A 17355-nucleotide genomic window follows, 5' to 3' on the forward strand; every position below is an offset into this window, starting at 1 on the left:
CAGCCTTCCGTTAATTTGACTCAGATGGCACGGAGGTGGAAAGACTACTGCACTTAGCCTTTGTGAAGGGGTCGAGGGGCATTGGTCATTAGCACTGAGTGAGAGGGGAGTCAGTAGGCCTGAAAGGAAAGGAGAGATAGAGGTGATTATGGCTCTGGCACAGAGTGAAAAACAGTATCTGTCTCCTTAGGGCTCAGCACTAACTTCTGCCTGGATTCCCATTGTGCTAACAAGGTCAGAGACCAGGCTGCACTCACAGCCCCGCCTTCTGGACTAGTGCGTCTTGGGTGAGATCACAGAGAGGGACCAAGCGGCGGGAGTACCTGCCTCACTGTCCATCACACTCTGGACCTGTGTGTAGACATCTGTCAGAACCCATGTCAGGCTCCAGGACCAGACCCCTGCCCAAGGCTATGGAGCTTTTAAGTGGCATATCTGGGAGGCCTTGGGCCCTCCCCTGGCCTGGGCAGGTTCCAGAAACCCTTGCCTCACAGGTATAGCCCTAGGACAAGGTGGTGATTGGTCCCCCACACCTGCTCTGGCACCTCAGCCATCATGGTGGTGGGAGCACAGCCCTCCCCTGGCATGACCTGGGATCTAGAGAGCAAGCCTGTGTTACAGCTTTCTTTGGGGACATATTGGTGGCCTGATCTGCCATCCCAGCTTTCTCCCAGGACAGATGTCACTCTTCCATGGGAGGCCAGCCTGCTGGAATCAGCCAAATTAACCTCTCTCCAGCCCTTCTAGAAGATGGGCTCTCTGAAGGCAGGATGGGTGTTTGGTTCACGCTCGTGTTCTCGCAGCACCTAGCACAGTTGGCTGGCTCTGTCGGTGGTTTAGAAATGGAGAAGAACAAGCCTGAGGAACGGGCTAGATGGACCTTCCTGTTCCTCGCAGCCGTTCTTAACCATTTTGTTCCTCTTTGAGGATCTGATGAAGCTCTGGACTATCTCCAGGGAAGTTTAGGCAAACACACACACATGCACACACACAGACACACAGAGAATCTCGCACACAGGCACCCCATCAGTTGTTGAGCCCTGGTTAAGAGTCCGTGCTTTAGCGCTCTGTTAGGGTGCATCTACCCCATCTCGGCATCATCTCATTCCATGCCATGCTCTATCTGCATACCCCTACTCACCTGCTCCAAACCCGAGCATGCTCCTGTCTTCCCATGGCAGGGGTGTGGCTGTGATACTGATTTGGGACCTAGTGACACGCTAAGGTTTGTTGAAAGTGATTGCCTTTTACCACTGCCCTGGAGGGAGTAGGCTGGCTAGCCACGACCTTGAGGAATAATGACTTCCCGGAAAGCACAGGATTTACCTGATGTTCAAAAGACGACCTTTAAGTGGACAGCCTATTCTTGACACCCCTCCCCTTGAGGAGAAGGGGCCTCTTTCCTCACAGTCACCAAAGCCGGCCCTGCAAGAAGAGGTAACACCTGTAGAAGTCGGTTGTTTGCGACCAGACCTGCCAGCCTCAGACAGCAGCCCACCCCAGACGTCTTGGCCTTTCTCTCCACCATCATCTTCCTGCTGTCACCCTATCCTCGTGGCCGCCATGGGGGTTGACTTTTCCCCAGGAGGTCCTCTCTCATGATTTCCTGAGTCACTCCCTTCAGCCTGTATTTGTTTGGAGCCATTTCCTATTTGGTAACATTTGGGGTTTTAACGAGGGTGGGACATGCCCAGCTCTGCTTCCTTTTCTTTCCATTCAGCTGTGTTCTCTGTGCCGTAGATTCTGGCTGCGACTCAGTCACTGACACTGAGACTGAGGACGAGAAGGTCCTTCCCTACTCGAAGCAGCAGAGCCTGCCGCCGCCGGAGACTCCGCCTGGGAACCTGATGGTGGTGCAGCCGGAGCGCATCCGCTGTGGGGTAGGCACCTCTGGGGCTGGTGGGTGAATGTCGGAGCACAAGCCTCAGGGCTTTTCAGTGAATGTAGTAAAGGGAGCGGTGTTCTCCTGTCCCACCTTCGTGTAATCCCAGCTTTCTTGTAGGGCTTCCATATACATTAGCCACCCTGGGACCCCCAGTGCCTGGGCCCTGGACATTCCTCACTCCTTTAAGTCAAAGGGAGAAGAGCCCAGGAATGTACGTGTCATCAATCCAAGACATTAAGTTCATGAGACAAAAACTTAGAATGTGTTGAAGATCAGCAGACATGAACATTACAATACATTATATGCCAACCCTGGAGTTCGAGGCCTGGGTCTGGTCCTTTCAGCCCAGTGCTGAGCATTTTGACAGCTTGCTTCTCTGTCAGCTGTCTCCTTGTATAGCCCGAAAGTGCCTCAAAGCTTGATGGCTGAAACTTGCTGGCCAGTATCACTTGCAAAAGGAAGTGATAAGTGATAAACTCAGCTTAATGCCTGAGCTGCTGCTGCTGCTAAGTCGCTTCAGTCGTGTCTGACTCTGTGCGACCCCATAGACAGCAGCCCACCAGGCTCCCCCGTCCCTGGGATTCTCCAGGCAAGAACACTGGAGTGGGTTGCCCTTTTCTTCTCCAATGCCTGAAAGTGAAAAGTGAAAGTGAAGTCGCTCAGTCGTGTCCGACTCTTCGCAACCCCATGGACTGCAGCCTACCAGGCTCCTCCATCCATGGGATTTTCCAGGCAAGAGTACTGGAGTGGGGTGCCATTGCCTTCTCCGTAATGCCTGAGCATAACGTGACTAACATTTTCAGGGGTAGGACCCACGTTAAGAGATGATTTGAATGTGATAACCAACTGGTGAGCCACTATCATTTGAATACTACCACAGTATTGATAGTTTTTCATTATCTTTCCTTTTCTGATAAAAAAAAAATGTGCACTATTGGTTCAGAGCCGTGAAATGCTTTCTTGTGGGTAGGAGCCTGTGCTAGGTTTGCCACTGCGGGCTCCTGGAGGCAAGAGGGCGGAAGGGCCGTGGAAATGGGAAGTCTTAGCTTCTCTGCACTTGTGAGTGGCTTTCTGTGTAGTCTGAGACCACAAGGCGTTGGGCAAGGATGCCCTCCATGGGGTTGCAAGCTGCTTCTTTGGACTCGATTGAACTCATAGATGTGTTTGGTTTGAGCTGCTCAGTGTTTTAAAAATTAGGCATGAAAATCCGTTTCCAGCTTCCTTTGGACCAGAATCTGGTAATAACCAGGTCTGAGATGAGCAGCTGGGCCATTAGATGCATCCCCGGTTCTCATTAGTCCCTTTTCTTTGTACCCACTTCACTCCTTTTCCTGACCAGCCAGGCTTTGTGGTGGGCATGCAGTTTCTAGTCTCCCTATACTCTTTCCTGCCTTCCCCGTGCCCCTCTCATCCTGACATCAGACTGGAGACTGTGAGGAGGGTTTGGAACTGAAGGATAATGCCACATCCATAGCCCCGTGATTTTCCAGGCTTTGGCTCCTTCTCTTGTGCTGGCTCCTACTGACCCAGGATTCTCTCTGCTGCCTGTTCCAGGTCTCTGGATCCTGGGGCAGGTGGGCTGGTGTTGGGTCATGACTGTCAAGGGGGAGACACACTCATTTTCAGTGGCTCCCCCGCCTCCTTGGGAGAAGGAGCAGGTTGGACAGGGCTGGACCCGCAGTGGGAAACAGGTCCACCACAAACACACTCACATTCACCCTCAGCAGGCCTCTGTGAGCCAGGACCACAGCCCCCGTCCCACTTGCTCTGGAATCAAGAGTGGCCCTCATTACAAAGGCCTATTGTAAAGGCTTGATAGCAGAATTTTACAATCAACATCTGGGGAATAGCTATGGTGAGAAATTTCTCCTTTTCGCCTGTTTTTTGGACAGCCTGTCCTTTCTAGTTCAATGTCTTAAGAACTTAACCAGCATAAACATCACAGTAAAATAGATAATTCCATTTGGCAGGTTTGACAAGAGATCTCAAAACAATATAAAACTGCACTCAGGTTGCTCAATGCCTTGGGAAAATTAATCCTCCAATCAGTTATTTTTGTCCATCTGTTCAGTTCAGTTGCTCAGTCATGTCCGACTCTTTGCGACCCCATGAATCACAGCACTCCAGGCCTCCCTGTCCATCACCAACTCCCAGAGTTTACCCAAACTCATGTCCATTGAGTCATCGATGCCATCCAGCCATTTCATCCTCTGTTGTCCCCTTCTCCTCCTGCCCTCAATCTCTCCCAGCATCAGTCTTTTCCAGTGAGTCAACTCTTCGCATGAGGTGGCCAAAGTACTGGAGTTTCAGCTTTAGCATCAGTCCCTCCAATGAACACCCTGATCTCCTTTAGAATGGACTGGTTGGGTCTCCTTACAGTCCAAGGGACTCTCAAGAGTCTTCTCCAGCACCACAGTTCAAAAACATCAGTATTCGGCACTCTGCTTTCTTCACAGTCCAACTCTCACATCCATACATGACCACTCGAAAAACCGTAGCCTTGACTAGATGGACCTTTGTTGGCAAAGTAATGTCTCTGCTTTTGAATATTCTATCTAGGTTGGTCATAACTTTCCTTCCAAGGAGTAAGCGTCTTTTAATTTCATGGCTGCAATCACCATCTGCAGTGATTTTGGAGCCCCAAAGAATAAAGTCTGACACTGTTTCCACTGTTTCCCCATCTATTTCCCATGAAGTGATGGGACCAGATGCCATGATCTTAGTTTTCTGAATGTTGAGCTTTAAGCCAACTTTTTCACTCTCCTCTTTCACTTTCCTGGCAATCTTGATTCTAGCTTGTGCTTCTTTGAGCCCAGCGTTTCTCATGATGTTCTCTGCATATAAGTTAAATAAGCAGGATGACAATATACAGCCTTGACATACTCATTTTCCTATTTGGAACCAGTCTGTTGTTCCATGTCCAGTTCTAACTGTTGCTTCCTGACCTGCATACAGGTTTCTCAAGAGGCAGGTCAGGTGGTCTGGTATTCCCATCTCTTTAAGAATTTTCCACAGTTTATTGTGAGCCACACAGTCAAAGGCTTTGGCATAGTCAATAAAGCAGAAATAAATGTTTCTCTGGAACTCTCTTGCTTTTTTGATGATCCAGCAGATGTTGGCAATTTGATTTCTGGTTCCTCTGCCTTTTCTAAAACCAGCTTGAACATCTGGAAGTTCACGGTTCACGTATTGCTGAAGCCTGGCTTGGAGAATTTTGAGCATCACTTTACTAGAGTGTGAGATGAGTGCAATTATGTGGTAGTTTGGGCATTCTTTGGCATATTCTTTGGGATAGGAATGAAAACTGACCTTTTCCAGTCCTGTGGCCACTGCTGAGTTTTCCAAATTTGCTGGCATATTGAGTGCAGCACTTTCACAGCATCATCTTCCAGGATTTGAAATAGCTCAACTGGAATTCCATCACCTCCACTAGCTTTGTTTGTAGTGATGCTTTCTAAGGTCCACTTGACTTCACATTCCAGGATGTCTGGCTCTAGGTCAGTGATCACACCATTGTGATTATCTGGGTCGTGAAGATCTTTTTTGTACAGCTCTTCTGTGTATTCTTGCCACCTCTTCTTAATATCTTCTGCTTCTGTTAGGTCCATACCATTTCTGTCCTTTATTGAGCCCATCTTTGTGTGAAATGTTCCCTTGGTATCTCTAATTTTCTTGAAGAGATCTCTAGTCTTTCCCATTCTGTTGTTTTCCTCTATTCTTTGCATTGATTGCTGAGGAAGGCTTTTTATCTCTCCTTGTTATTCTTTGGAACTCTGCATTCAGATGCTTATATCTTTCCTTTTCTCCTTTGCTTTTCGCTTCTCTTCTTTTCACAGCTATTTGTAAGGCCTCCCCAGACAGCCATTTTGCTTTTTTGCATTTCTTTTCCATGGGGTTGGTCTTGATCCCTGTCTCCTGTACAATGTCACGAACCTCTGTCCATAGTTCATCAGGCACTCTGTCTATCAAATCTAGTCCCTTAAATCTATTTCTCACTTCCACTGTATAATCATAAGGGATTTGATTTAGGTCATACCTGAATGGTCTAGTGGTTTTCCCTACTTTCTTCAATTTCAGTCTGAATTTGGCAATAAGGAGTTCATGATCTGAGCCACAGTCAGCTTCTGGTCTTGTTTTTGCTGACTGTATAGAGCTTCTCCATCTTTGTCCATCTGAGAAGAGCATAAATTCAAAAACTCAAGAAGTCTTCTGTAAATCAGTGCCTCTTGCTCTGTAAGGCTGAGTCACCCACAGGTCTTGGTAAAATGCAGACTCCAGTGTGGTGTCTGGTGGGTCCAGGCAGGGCTTGAGATTCTGCGTTTCTAACAAGCTTCCACAGATACCAATGCTGCTGATCCCTTGGCCTCACTTTGGATACCAAGGCTGATCTTGAATCAGTTCAGTTCAGTTGCTCAGTCGTGTCTGAGTCTTTGCCACCCCATGGACTGGAGCACGCCAGGCTTCCCTGTCCATCACCAACTCCCAGAGCTTGTTCAAACGCATGTCCATCACGTTGGCAATGCCATCAAACCATCTCATCCTCTGTCATCCCCTCTCCTCCCAGCTTCAATCTTTCCCAGCATCAGGGTATTTTCCAGTAATTGTGTATGGATGTAAGAGTTGGACTATAAAGAAAGCTGAGTGCTGAAAAATTGATGCTTTTGAACTGTGGTTTTGGGGAAAATTCTTGAGCGTCCCTTGGACTGCAGGGAGATCCAACCAGTTCATCCTAAAGGAAATCAGTCCTGAATATTCTTTGGAAGGACTGATGCTGAAGCTGAAACTCCAATACTTTGGCCACTTAATGCGAAGAACTGACTCATTGGAAAATGCCCTGATCTAGAATACTGCTTCTCAAACTATCTGTGGTGAAGAACTTTTTAAAAATGTTGTTCTTTCAAGTTTCCAATTATGCCATGGACCAATACTTTTATAATGTACAACAAAAAAAGAAATGCTATGAAAAAGTAAATAAACAGACATATAAAATACCAGCCCCAGGTTTTAAAATTATTATTAGGTTTGACAGACATAAGATGATCAAATTGCTATTAAGGGTTATAAATGTTCACTCTTGGGCTTTGTAATTGGTCTTTTGGGACCTGTGGCAAGCAGTCACTGCCTGGCACTGGACTGCAGACCCCACCCTGCCTGGAGCAGCTTCACTGGGGAGAGCTGGGGCTCCAAAAACCAGGGAGAAGGAACAATGACTGGTCTCCCATTCCAGGCCGAAACCACTGTCTACGTCATCGTGAGATGTAAGTTGGATGAGAAGGTGACAACAGAAGCCGAATTTTCTCGTGAGGATTCTCCCTCGATAAGGGTGGAAGCCAAGCTGGAGAATGAGTACACTGTTTCCGTGAAAGCTCCCAGTAAGTAGCCCCATTGACCTCCAGAAATTAGGCCTCATGTGAAGAGGCCCCTTTTTCTTTACCTTATTGACAGCTGTCTTTATCAGTCACTGAGAAAAGTGACAACCAAAATTTGGATTGGTTGTCATATTCTCTTGAAAGGAAAAAGAAATTGTAGAAGCATACATGTGTGATGGGGAGGAAATGGATATAGTGCAATGTTTACAAAGTTAATGTATTAACATTTTTTAAAATTAGAGAAAAATAGGAAAAGTAGGGATAAAGTCATCTGGTACCCTACCACTAGGTCTTCTTTGCCTTTTTTCCTAATTTTTAAAAACATAGTTGTTCCAGTAGTATCTATTACCTTATATTCTGGTTTTCTTTAGGTAACCTTAATTTATCCTGTCTCCATCCTTTTACCACTGTACTATTACATGGACTTTGAAACTCTCAATTTTATAATTTTTTTTTCTATTACGAAAGTAATGTGTGCTCAATATAGAAAACCTGGAGAATACAGTAACCATAAAAGAAAGTAGGTGGAAAATTACCCATGCCCCCAAAAGAAATCACTGGTTTCTGTGTTTTCCCACATCTGTGTACAAAACTGTCTTGCAACCAACTTTCGTTACTTGAAAATACACTGTGAATATTTTCCCGTGTTAATAAATATTCTTTTGACAAAATGATGCTTAATGGTTGCAAGGTAATCCAAGGTGTAGATGTACCATAATTTATAAAACTAGTCCCTTGAATTGGACCTGTATCTTAAAACCATAACTTTTAAAGCTATATAATACTCAGCTGAATAGAAATATCTTTTTAATTTTCATTTCCTCATTATTGCCTATTTATGTCATTTTTGATTTCTTATTGTCTTCTTGTTATTTTAAATGATGATGTATTGAGCATCTTTATGCATGCAGGTTTTGTGTTTAGCGTAGCGTCCTCAAGATGGAATTCCTCAAACATTGGGCGTTTTTAAGGGTCCTGAAAGATGATGCTTAGTTGCTTAATGGAATATTACTACTATCAAGTTTATCTGCTATCTCATCACCAACACAGGCCTTATCACTTTGAATATTTTTGCTAATTTAATATGTTTCTAAAAAGTAGTCCACTGTTTTAATTTGCCTTTCTTTGATTACTAGTGAGGTTAAATATTTTTCCATGTTCTCTACTTGTCACATTTCCTCTTTTGTGAATCGAATCTTTGTGGTTGGTGTATTTTTAATTTTTTCTTTCCCCCTCAAAACCCCTTCCTGTGGTGTAGAAGAGAGAGCACTCAGGGAGAGCACACAGTAATGATGGCAGCCCAGCAAGTGAATCAGTTCTACTGGTGCGATGGGCGGAAGTGTGGAGTCCCACCGCCAGCATCCCCCCTGCCTAGGTGACCGCTGGCCAGCATCCCCCCTGCCTAGGTGACCGCTGGCCAGCATCTCCCCTGCCTCTGGTGACCACTGGCCTTTATATAAAGTGCTTTCAATTCAGCTCTTCTTCCTGTCTATTGTGACTCGGGGCCTGCAGTAGTGAGTAAAGCAGATGAAAATCTTCAAAAAGTTAAATTGCAGACCCAGTGCAGATGATCCCTCTGACACAGAGCTCTCCTGTGTGTCGGTCTGCTCACTGCTTCTTCTGCTCTGTCCCTCACTTCCCAACCCTGCAGTTCACCTCCAAACCCTTTCTTCCAGTCCCCAATTCATTTCTTTACCATTTAAGTAATCTAGGAACACTTTCCCCTGTACTCTTAAAAACAAAACAAAACAGTTTTATAGTATCTTTTCTTCCATCCAGACCTTTCATCTGGGAATGTTTCTCTGAAGATATATTCCGGGGACTTAGTGGTGTGTGACACCATTATCAGCTATTATACTGACATGGAGGAAATTGGGAATTTATTGTCCAATGCTGCAAATCCTGTGGAGTTCATGTGCCAGGTAAGGATGATGAAAGGACCCCAGAGTTTTCTGTGCCTGTAGTTTCTGCTCATGGTTCACAATCTGAAATCTGTTGGGGGGAGATTGTTGTTGTTCAGTTACTCAGTTGGACTGTGGCACGCCAGACTTCCCTGTCCTTCACCATCTCCCAGAACTTGCTCAAACTCATGTCCATTGAGTCGGTGATGCCATCCAACCATCTCATCCTCTGTCATCCCCTTCTTCTCCTGACCTCAATCTTTCCCAGCATCAGGGTCTTTTCCAATGAGTTGGCTCTTCGCATCAAGTGGCCAAAGTATTGGAGTTCCAGCTTCAGCATCAGTCCTTTCAATGAATATTCAGGGTTGATTCCCTTTAGGACTGACTGATTTGATCTCCTTGTTGTCCAAGGGACCCTCAAGAGTCTTCTCCAACACCACAGTTCGAAAGCATCAATTAAGGCAAAAAGATGTAACAGTATGAAAAGGGTGGGAGATAGCTGGATTTAAAATCTGACCATCTTCACTTTTGTATTTAGGCCTTTAAAATTGTGCCCTACAACACGGAGACCCTTGATAAACTGCTAACGGAGTCCCTGAAGAACAACATTCCTGCAAGTGGGCTGCACCTCTTTGGAATCAACCAGCTGGAAGAAGAAGACATGATGACGAGTAAGTCGCCAGTTAAAACTCAAGAAAAAGGCCACAGGTCGATTTCAGGTGGTCGGTTTCAGCATGCAGTCAGCCTGTGCTCATGCTTTCTACTGGATCCTGCTCTTCCGTTCATCCTCTGAGAAACAGTCATTCTTCTCTGGTCAGCCTGGGATTCTAAATTATAAGCCCAAATATCTCACTCCCTTACTAAATACCCTCTGTGGTTCCCATTTGTCTTCTAAGGTCCAAACTGCTTAACCTTTCACAAGCCCTTCCCCAGGGGCTCCTGCAGTGTTTCTGCTCTCACCCCTCTCTGTTCTCTCCCTTGGCTTCTATGCTCTGCTCTACGGAAGGTATGAACGTCTTTTACCTAATGAAGGTTCCACCCTGCCTCTTGCTACCTCAACCTTTGAGAGTACAGCTTCTTCCTCCCCTCCTCCTGCAGCAGCTTAGGAAGCACTTCCTCAGGTAGGTCCCACCTACATGCTGTAGGTGCAAGCTCCCCTTGCATGTCGGGTTCTTGTACTCTTCAGCTTTGTCTGTCTTTTTTGCTGGTCTGTCAGCTGGATGATGGAGAAGGCAATGGCACCCCACTCCAGTACTCTTGCCTGGAAAATCCCATGGACGGAGGAGCCTGGTAGGCTGCAGTCCATGGAGTCACAAAGAGTCAGGCATGACTGAGCGACTTCACTTTCACTTTTCACTTTCATGCATTGGAGAAGGAAATGGAAACCCACTCCAGTGTTCTTTCCTGGAGAATCCCAGGGACGGCAGAGCCTGGTGGGCTGCTGTCTATGGGGTCACACAGAGTCGGACACAACTGAAGCGACTTGGCAGCAGCAGCAGCTGGATGAACACAGGGACTGTGCCTGGTGGCTCACAGTAGGCACAAAACAGTTATTTGTTTGACGAGGGAGGAGCAGTCTTGTGGGCATGTGTGCCTTGCTGGGAGCTGGGAGAACCACTTGCATGGGGATGGTGCCCTGCATGCTGGACTGGATGCTTGTTACGGCACTTTTGTGGATGCCATTTTTCCTTCATGCCGCAGCTGCACTGCCTAGGAGGAACCCAAGTCTCTGGTTACTCACTGCCTGCATTTTATCCTTCCACAGCCTCTGAGAGCCATAAGGATGAGGTTATATTACCTTCAAGTACTTCTCCTGGGGGCATTTTCTTGTTGCCTCTCCCCATTTTCCTACTGTGAAATATTCTTGCATCACTTTCAGCGGGTGTTAATATTCCCTATTCGGGCTCAGGAGAGAATATTTTGTAGCTTGACAATCATGGGCGATCCTGGGAACGTTTTCAGACCTTCATTCCAAAGATTATATCCTGGTGGATAGGATGCTGGGCTTGTCTTTTTGTTTTTTTTTTTTTTTTTAGATTTTTTTTTCAACATGGACCATTTAAAAAGTTTTATTGAATTTATTGCAGTGTTGTTTTTGTTGTTTATGTTCTGTTTTTTTGGTTGCAAGGCATGTAGGATGTTAGCTCCCTGCCCAGGGATTGAGCCCAAACCCCCTGCATTGTAAGGCAAAGTCTTAACCACTGGACCACCAGGATGTCCCTGGGTTTGTCTTATTAAAAAAATACATATACGTATTTACTTATACATACACACACACACACACACACACATATATAAGACGTATGTATATATACATATATTTATCTGTTTATTTATCTATCACTTTTGTGCTTCCCTCATGGCTCAGTTGGTAAAGAATCTGCCTGCAGTGCAGGACACCTCGATTCGATTCCTGGGTCAGGAAGATCCCCTGGAGAAGGGAAAGTCTACCCACTCCAGTATTCTGGCCTGGAGAATTCCATGGACTGTATAATCCATGGGGTCACAGAGAGTTGGATACGACTGAGTGACCCTCATTTTCACTTTCACTTTGGGCTTAGAAATCAACTTTTATAAAAATTAAAAAAGAGATTTGTCCCCAACTTCCCCAAACAAGCATGTCTATTTCCTTGGTTGAGTTTGACTTGCTGTATCACATATTAGTAGGTGGAGGGCTCATGGGGACCAATGACTCTCAGGAGCACTTTGTTTCTCATGAATCAGAAGGTTCGTGGACATCCTGGGGTTTGTGTATGTTAATAACATCACTCAAAGCCTGTCCTTAACAAAGAGCTCACCGAAAACCACCTCATTAATCCTCCCAGATCCCTTTGAGATAGTATGGAAATATTTTCTAGTTCAAAACTAAAGGTCATGGACCGTCTAAGTAACAGCCTCAGGATTACCTGGCACATGTTATGAAACTGGGCATAAGAGCTAAGAAGATGGATTTTTTTTTTCCCTCCACGCCCACACAGTTTGCGGGATCTTAGTTCCCTGACTAGAAATTGAACATGTGCCCACAGTAGTGAGAGCACCGAGTCCTAACCACTGGATTACCAGGGAAGTCCCAGGATTTCTTTTTGTTTAATCAGCATACCTAAAGCGGTTATTTTAAAGTGTTCTGAAATTTGAAGATGTTCAAAACACGATCCCTGTTGCTCTTCATGGCTGCTTTTTAAAAAAAAATCCTTAGACTATCCACATATTTTGAACTGGTGTTATTTCTCAGGATTCGCCAATCCTTTTAGAGAAAGGAGGCAGGATATTAATGATAGATTTGGTAATCAATTGACACATCATTTCCTCTGTCATCTTCAGCGGTGCCCCAGAGGAAGCCGTTAGATGTTAGGTCAGTCAACCAAGAAGCAATGGTTGAGCATGGCTGGGTGCCGCATTAGGTTTCCAGTGTCATCTCCATGAGCCTGGTGCCCTGGGCTTTCTCTGATCATTTCATTTTGCTTGACAATTTTTCAGATCAAAGGGATGAAGAGCTGCCCACTTTGTTGCACTTTGCTGCCAAGTACGGCCTGAAGAACCTCACTGCCTTGTTGCTCACCTGCCCGGGAGCCATACAGGCCTACAGCGTTGCCAACAAGCACGGCCACTATCCGAATACCATCGCCGAGAAGCACGGCTTCCGGGACCTGCGGCAGTTCATCGACGAGTACGTGGTAAGGTCAAGGCGGGAGAGGCCCCGGGAATGGGAAATGTACCATGTGGTCCCCAGGGCTGCCTTTGCACCAAAGATCTGGGTGGACTTCATCTCTAGCATGTCCTCGTGTACCTCTGCTGGCAGGGCCAGTATACACGGGCTGAAGAGATGGGCCCTGGAGTCACATGTCGTGCACGTGTGTGTTCTAAGTCACTTCACTTGTGTCCAGCTTTTTGCGACCCATGGACTGTAGCCCACCAGGTTCCTCTGTCCATGGGATTCTCCAAGCAACACTGGAGTGGGTTGCCATGCCCTCCTCCTCCAGGGGATCTTCCTCACCCAGGATTGAACGCAGGATCAAACCCGCATCTCTTAACGTCTCCTGCATCGGCAGGCAGGTTCTTTGTGTCCCCTGGGAAGCCTGGAGTCACATGGACCTGGGTCCAGTTTCCTTATCAATACTTGTTAGCCACATGACTTTGGGCACATCATGTATCTATACTCTTTCTCTTTCAGTTTTCTAATATGCGGGAGAAAGATGATAATAGTTCTACTTTTAGGGTTGTTTTGAGGATAAAAAGAGATAATGTAGGTAAAGCACTAAGATCCACCCTTGAAAAATTTACAGAGTCATTTGTCGAGTGAATCTGCTGAGGGCAGATGCCAACTCCTCTTTCCAGCTGCCTCCCCACCCACCTCCAAGGCACTTGGCAGGATGTTCCCAGCTGCTTCGCCCACCGTCAAGCCGAGGTTAACTGTTAAGCTCGGTTCCTTTCTTAGCACTGACCACAGTAAAACTCTGCATCTGAGCCTACAGGGAGGCCAGCCGTGAGGCCCCGCCTCCTGACAACCTCTCTCACTTTCTGAGCCTCTGCCTGTCTTTAGGTTTAACTGTTTCTCTAGTTTAGGATCCACAGATCCTCCTCGATCATTGACTTGGGGGTCCTTCTTTGAGTGTAATCTCATCCTGTATCTTGGCCTTGATACATGCCCCAAAATTCCTTCCATTGTTTTGGAGGCAGATGCCCTTTGTGACTCCACCCTTTTCTGGTTTTCTTCCGTTTTCACGATTCACAGCAGCAACGCGGAAATAGCTCAGCCTCTCATATGAGGCTATGACCTCAGAAGGAACAATGAACACAATCCAGTCTTGTTTTCTACCTCCAGATAGGAGTGAGCCTGACACCTCCCCCAGAAACTTACCCCTCTGCTCTGGACTTGACAATCTACAAGGCAGTGACTCACTGAGATATATGGAGAGGCCCCCAAATTTGGGGGGTGATTAAACATATTGAATGAATAGAACAGCATGAGTGCTTATTTGGTGTATCATTGGCATAAATGAAGCTAAAAGGTACTTACAGTCTAGAAGCATTTACTTGGCTTCACTTTGGAGTCAAAAATGTATAAAAGGCAGTGTTAGGTTTCCCTGCCAATAGTTTTTGTTAAGAGCATAGTGTGTTCAGATTAATGACCACTATTTATTGCATTTATTTGATTGGCAAATGCATTGTCTCCTTGAGACCTCCCCACTATTCTTTGAAGTTGACAGTATTGTTATCTTTAGCAAAGGAGGAAAAGGGCCTCAAAAGGCAGAGTAGTTGTGCCAAGGGCCCCACACTTGTCAGGGTGGAGATAGGATGTGAACCTAGTTGATGCTAAAGCTGGGGCCCGTTATCCTACTTTATGTCACAGGGACGTGGAAAGCTGCATGTCCAGTTTGCACTGAAGTTAATCTGGTTCACATGTGTCGTATCATCATTGTTCTCAGACTATAATCCCTTCAACCAATGCATCTCCAGTTTTGCCCCACAAAGGTCATCCCTCCATGTTGTTCGTGATTCCAGAGAACCATCCCATTTCCTCTTTCCATCATATCAAAACCAAAAGCCAGGCTCTGAGTCTCCAATACTCCACAGCTGTCACCTGGTCCGTTCCCTGGGATTCATCAGAAAACCAACGCAGAGTGTCAAGAGCAGATTAGTGCTCTTGGGGTAGTGATGATGAAAATGAGGATTTTTGTGGGTTGATGCTGAAATAAGGATTGTGAAACACCAGAGTTTCTTACCAGGAGAAGTTGTGCAGGGGTTTCAGAGAAGTCACCTCTCTGGCTTCATCACCACCTGGAGGCAGAATGACAGAAGGGGGTGGGTCTCTCTGACTTCAGTGCATTTCACCCAAGACCACCTCTCTTTCTGGACACAGGATTTAAAACTGAGGTGGGCACTTTGAAGTGAGCTCAGGCACTTTGGAGCAGCCTAATAGAAGGAACAAGGACAGGTGAACCAAGTTCCCAAGGGACTTCTGACTATGCAACTTAGCTGCAGCCCTGTTTAGCCCATTTGACTGTCCATCTGGCTAATCAGCAAAGGTTCCACCTTTGTGGCCATGTGTTCCCATCTGAGGAACCACTAAGGTATGGTAGGAAAGTCAGAAGCCAGGATTGCAGATCCTTGAGTAAGGCACTGGATTTTTCTGAGCTTTGGTTTTCTCGTCTGTGAACGAGAAGCAGCAGTGGAAAGGATGTCAGGATAGACTGCGTAAGCACATCCCTAGCCTTTCCCTGACACATCAAAGGCACTCATGAGAAGGTGGCAGATTTGTATCCTTCAGGCATTGGACATTTAACAGACGTCCCCTCTGAGTGCCTAATTGCTCCTTGGTGTTGGAGGAAGATACAAAGGTGAAAACGAAGGACATACAGCAATGACTTGGAGCCTGGCTCCTCAAGGAGCTTTCAGTCTGGTGGGAAATCGACCTGCACACCCAGTTGCAACCCTGATTCTTGTGAGCCTTTACTCGACTGTCACGAGGCCACTCGCGCCCCTGACGCTGCCCAGAGAGCCCGGCTGTGTCAGCGTGCCTGTGGGGCCCTCCCTCTCTTTCAGGAAACTGTGGACATGCTGAAGAGTCACATTAAGGAGGAGCTGATGCAAGGGGAGGAGGCTGACTCTGTGTATGAGTCCATGGCCCACCTGTCCACGGACCTGCTCATGAAGTGCTCCCTCAACCCCGGCTGTGACGAGGAGCTGTACGAGTCCATGGCGGCCTTCGTCCCAGCTGCCACCGAGGACCTCTGTAAGTCGCCTGGCTCAGTTCTGCTTCTGTCTTTCTGCTGACAAAAGCGTTTCTTCCTTCTGCTACGTGTGGGGGAAGTCGCTCACTTACCCTTACCCCAACTCCGGAGAGATGAAGATCCCATTTTACACAAAGTTAGACAGATCATCATGTACTATGACAAGCAGAATTGTTCTCCAAACTTCCTGCTTTGTTACGGGAAAGTTTAAGCAGGGGCCTGGAAGGCAGAGTTGATGAAAAGTGTTGCCTTCAGATCCCAGAAGTGAAATCAGTGGCTTTTGACTCTTATCAGTCCCAACAGTCCCTTTTTTATAGCACACATTCTGTAATGCTCCCCCATCCACTATGCTAACATGAGATTTGTATAATATAACCTATCTATTAATACACATGAAATTTTTAGAAATCAAATATTGCCCTGATTGAAATATAGAAGAGAACTAGGAGAGGAGGACATGGTGCATTAGGCAGATGCGGTCACCTACTCTCTGAGTCACTGGCACTGTCACGGCTGCAAATGCTGGCTGATATGTTCATTGTTTAGGTGACTTGGCTACTGCCAGCAGTGCTGGCATCAATGCCTGGGTTTTCCTAAATAGTGAGTGATTTCTCGCATTCTCCTCCCCATTTTTATAGTAATGGAATTCCTGGAAAGTTTAATATATATGAAAATGATGCAAAAGTACAAGTTGTATTTTATAAATCAAGTAGTTTAGCTTCTAGGCTCAGAAAATTATGAAAAGCTTTTTACTAGATTAATGTATAATAAACTTATTTCCAAAATATCATATCTCTAGGACATGATTTTTTTTTGTAAATTGCTTAACAAATTTTACCCTTTTTTGTTTATCTTGTTTTATTCAATAGCAAAAATAGCACATACTTCCAAAAATTGGAAACAAAAATGTAGAACCAAGTTATTAAAAGTCTATGACTCCACTCCACCAACCACTATAGCACTTTCGTTTGGTAGATATATTTTGCCCATATTTTTCCTTATACCTGCTGATATTAATTTTAAAAATATATACACGTGTATATGTATAAACAGATCTGTATGAGTACACACATATGTATAAATACATATCATAAGCAGTTATTGTTTAAACTCGTGTGTGGGTCTAGCGAAATATTTTAAAGTCATTGGGGACCCAAAATAGCGCTGTCCCCCTGCACTGAAGGTGTTGTAGCCTCTTTCTGCCTTCTGCTCAATGCTAGTCGTGTATCATAGGGACAACCCAAAATACCCTCACAGATTTCCCAAATACCCTGTAGAGGGCAGTGCCAGTCCCCTGGAGAACCACTGGTCTAAATCACATTGGGTTTCAATGCACATATCAGCGCTGAAGCAGGAGGACCACACACCTGGCCCTCCAAGAGCCTTCTTTTCATGTTACCATTATTTGCTCTGAGATGCTAAGAACCCTGAAACACTGCCTACATCTTCGCTGTCCTTCCCTCTGGTCT

General features: G+C 45.8%; 1 protein-coding gene across 2 annotated transcripts in view; it reads left to right on the forward strand.

The window, feature by feature from the left end:
- Positions 1-17355, forward strand: part of PIK3AP1 (phosphoinositide-3-kinase adaptor protein 1) — a 123332-nt gene that overhangs the window by 56523 nt on the left and 49454 nt on the right. For both annotated transcript variants that reach the window (XM_027528516.1, XM_027528518.1), the window contains exons 3-8: positions 1741-1880; positions 7113-7257; positions 9034-9176; positions 9694-9826; positions 12633-12829; positions 15699-15888. In XM_027528516.1, the coding sequence (XP_027384317.1) occupies positions 1741-1880; positions 7113-7257; positions 9034-9176; positions 9694-9826; positions 12633-12829; positions 15699-15888 (948 nt within the window). The remainder of the gene's footprint in view (positions 1-1740; positions 1881-7112; positions 7258-9033; positions 9177-9693; positions 9827-12632; positions 12830-15698; positions 15889-17355) is intronic.

The sequence above is a fragment of the Bos indicus x Bos taurus genome, chromosome 26 (genome assembly GCF_003369695.1).
Source record: "Bos indicus x Bos taurus breed Angus x Brahman F1 hybrid chromosome 26, Bos_hybrid_MaternalHap_v2.0, whole genome shotgun sequence".
NCBI lineage: Eukaryota > Metazoa > Chordata > Mammalia > Artiodactyla > Bovidae > Bos > Bos indicus x Bos taurus.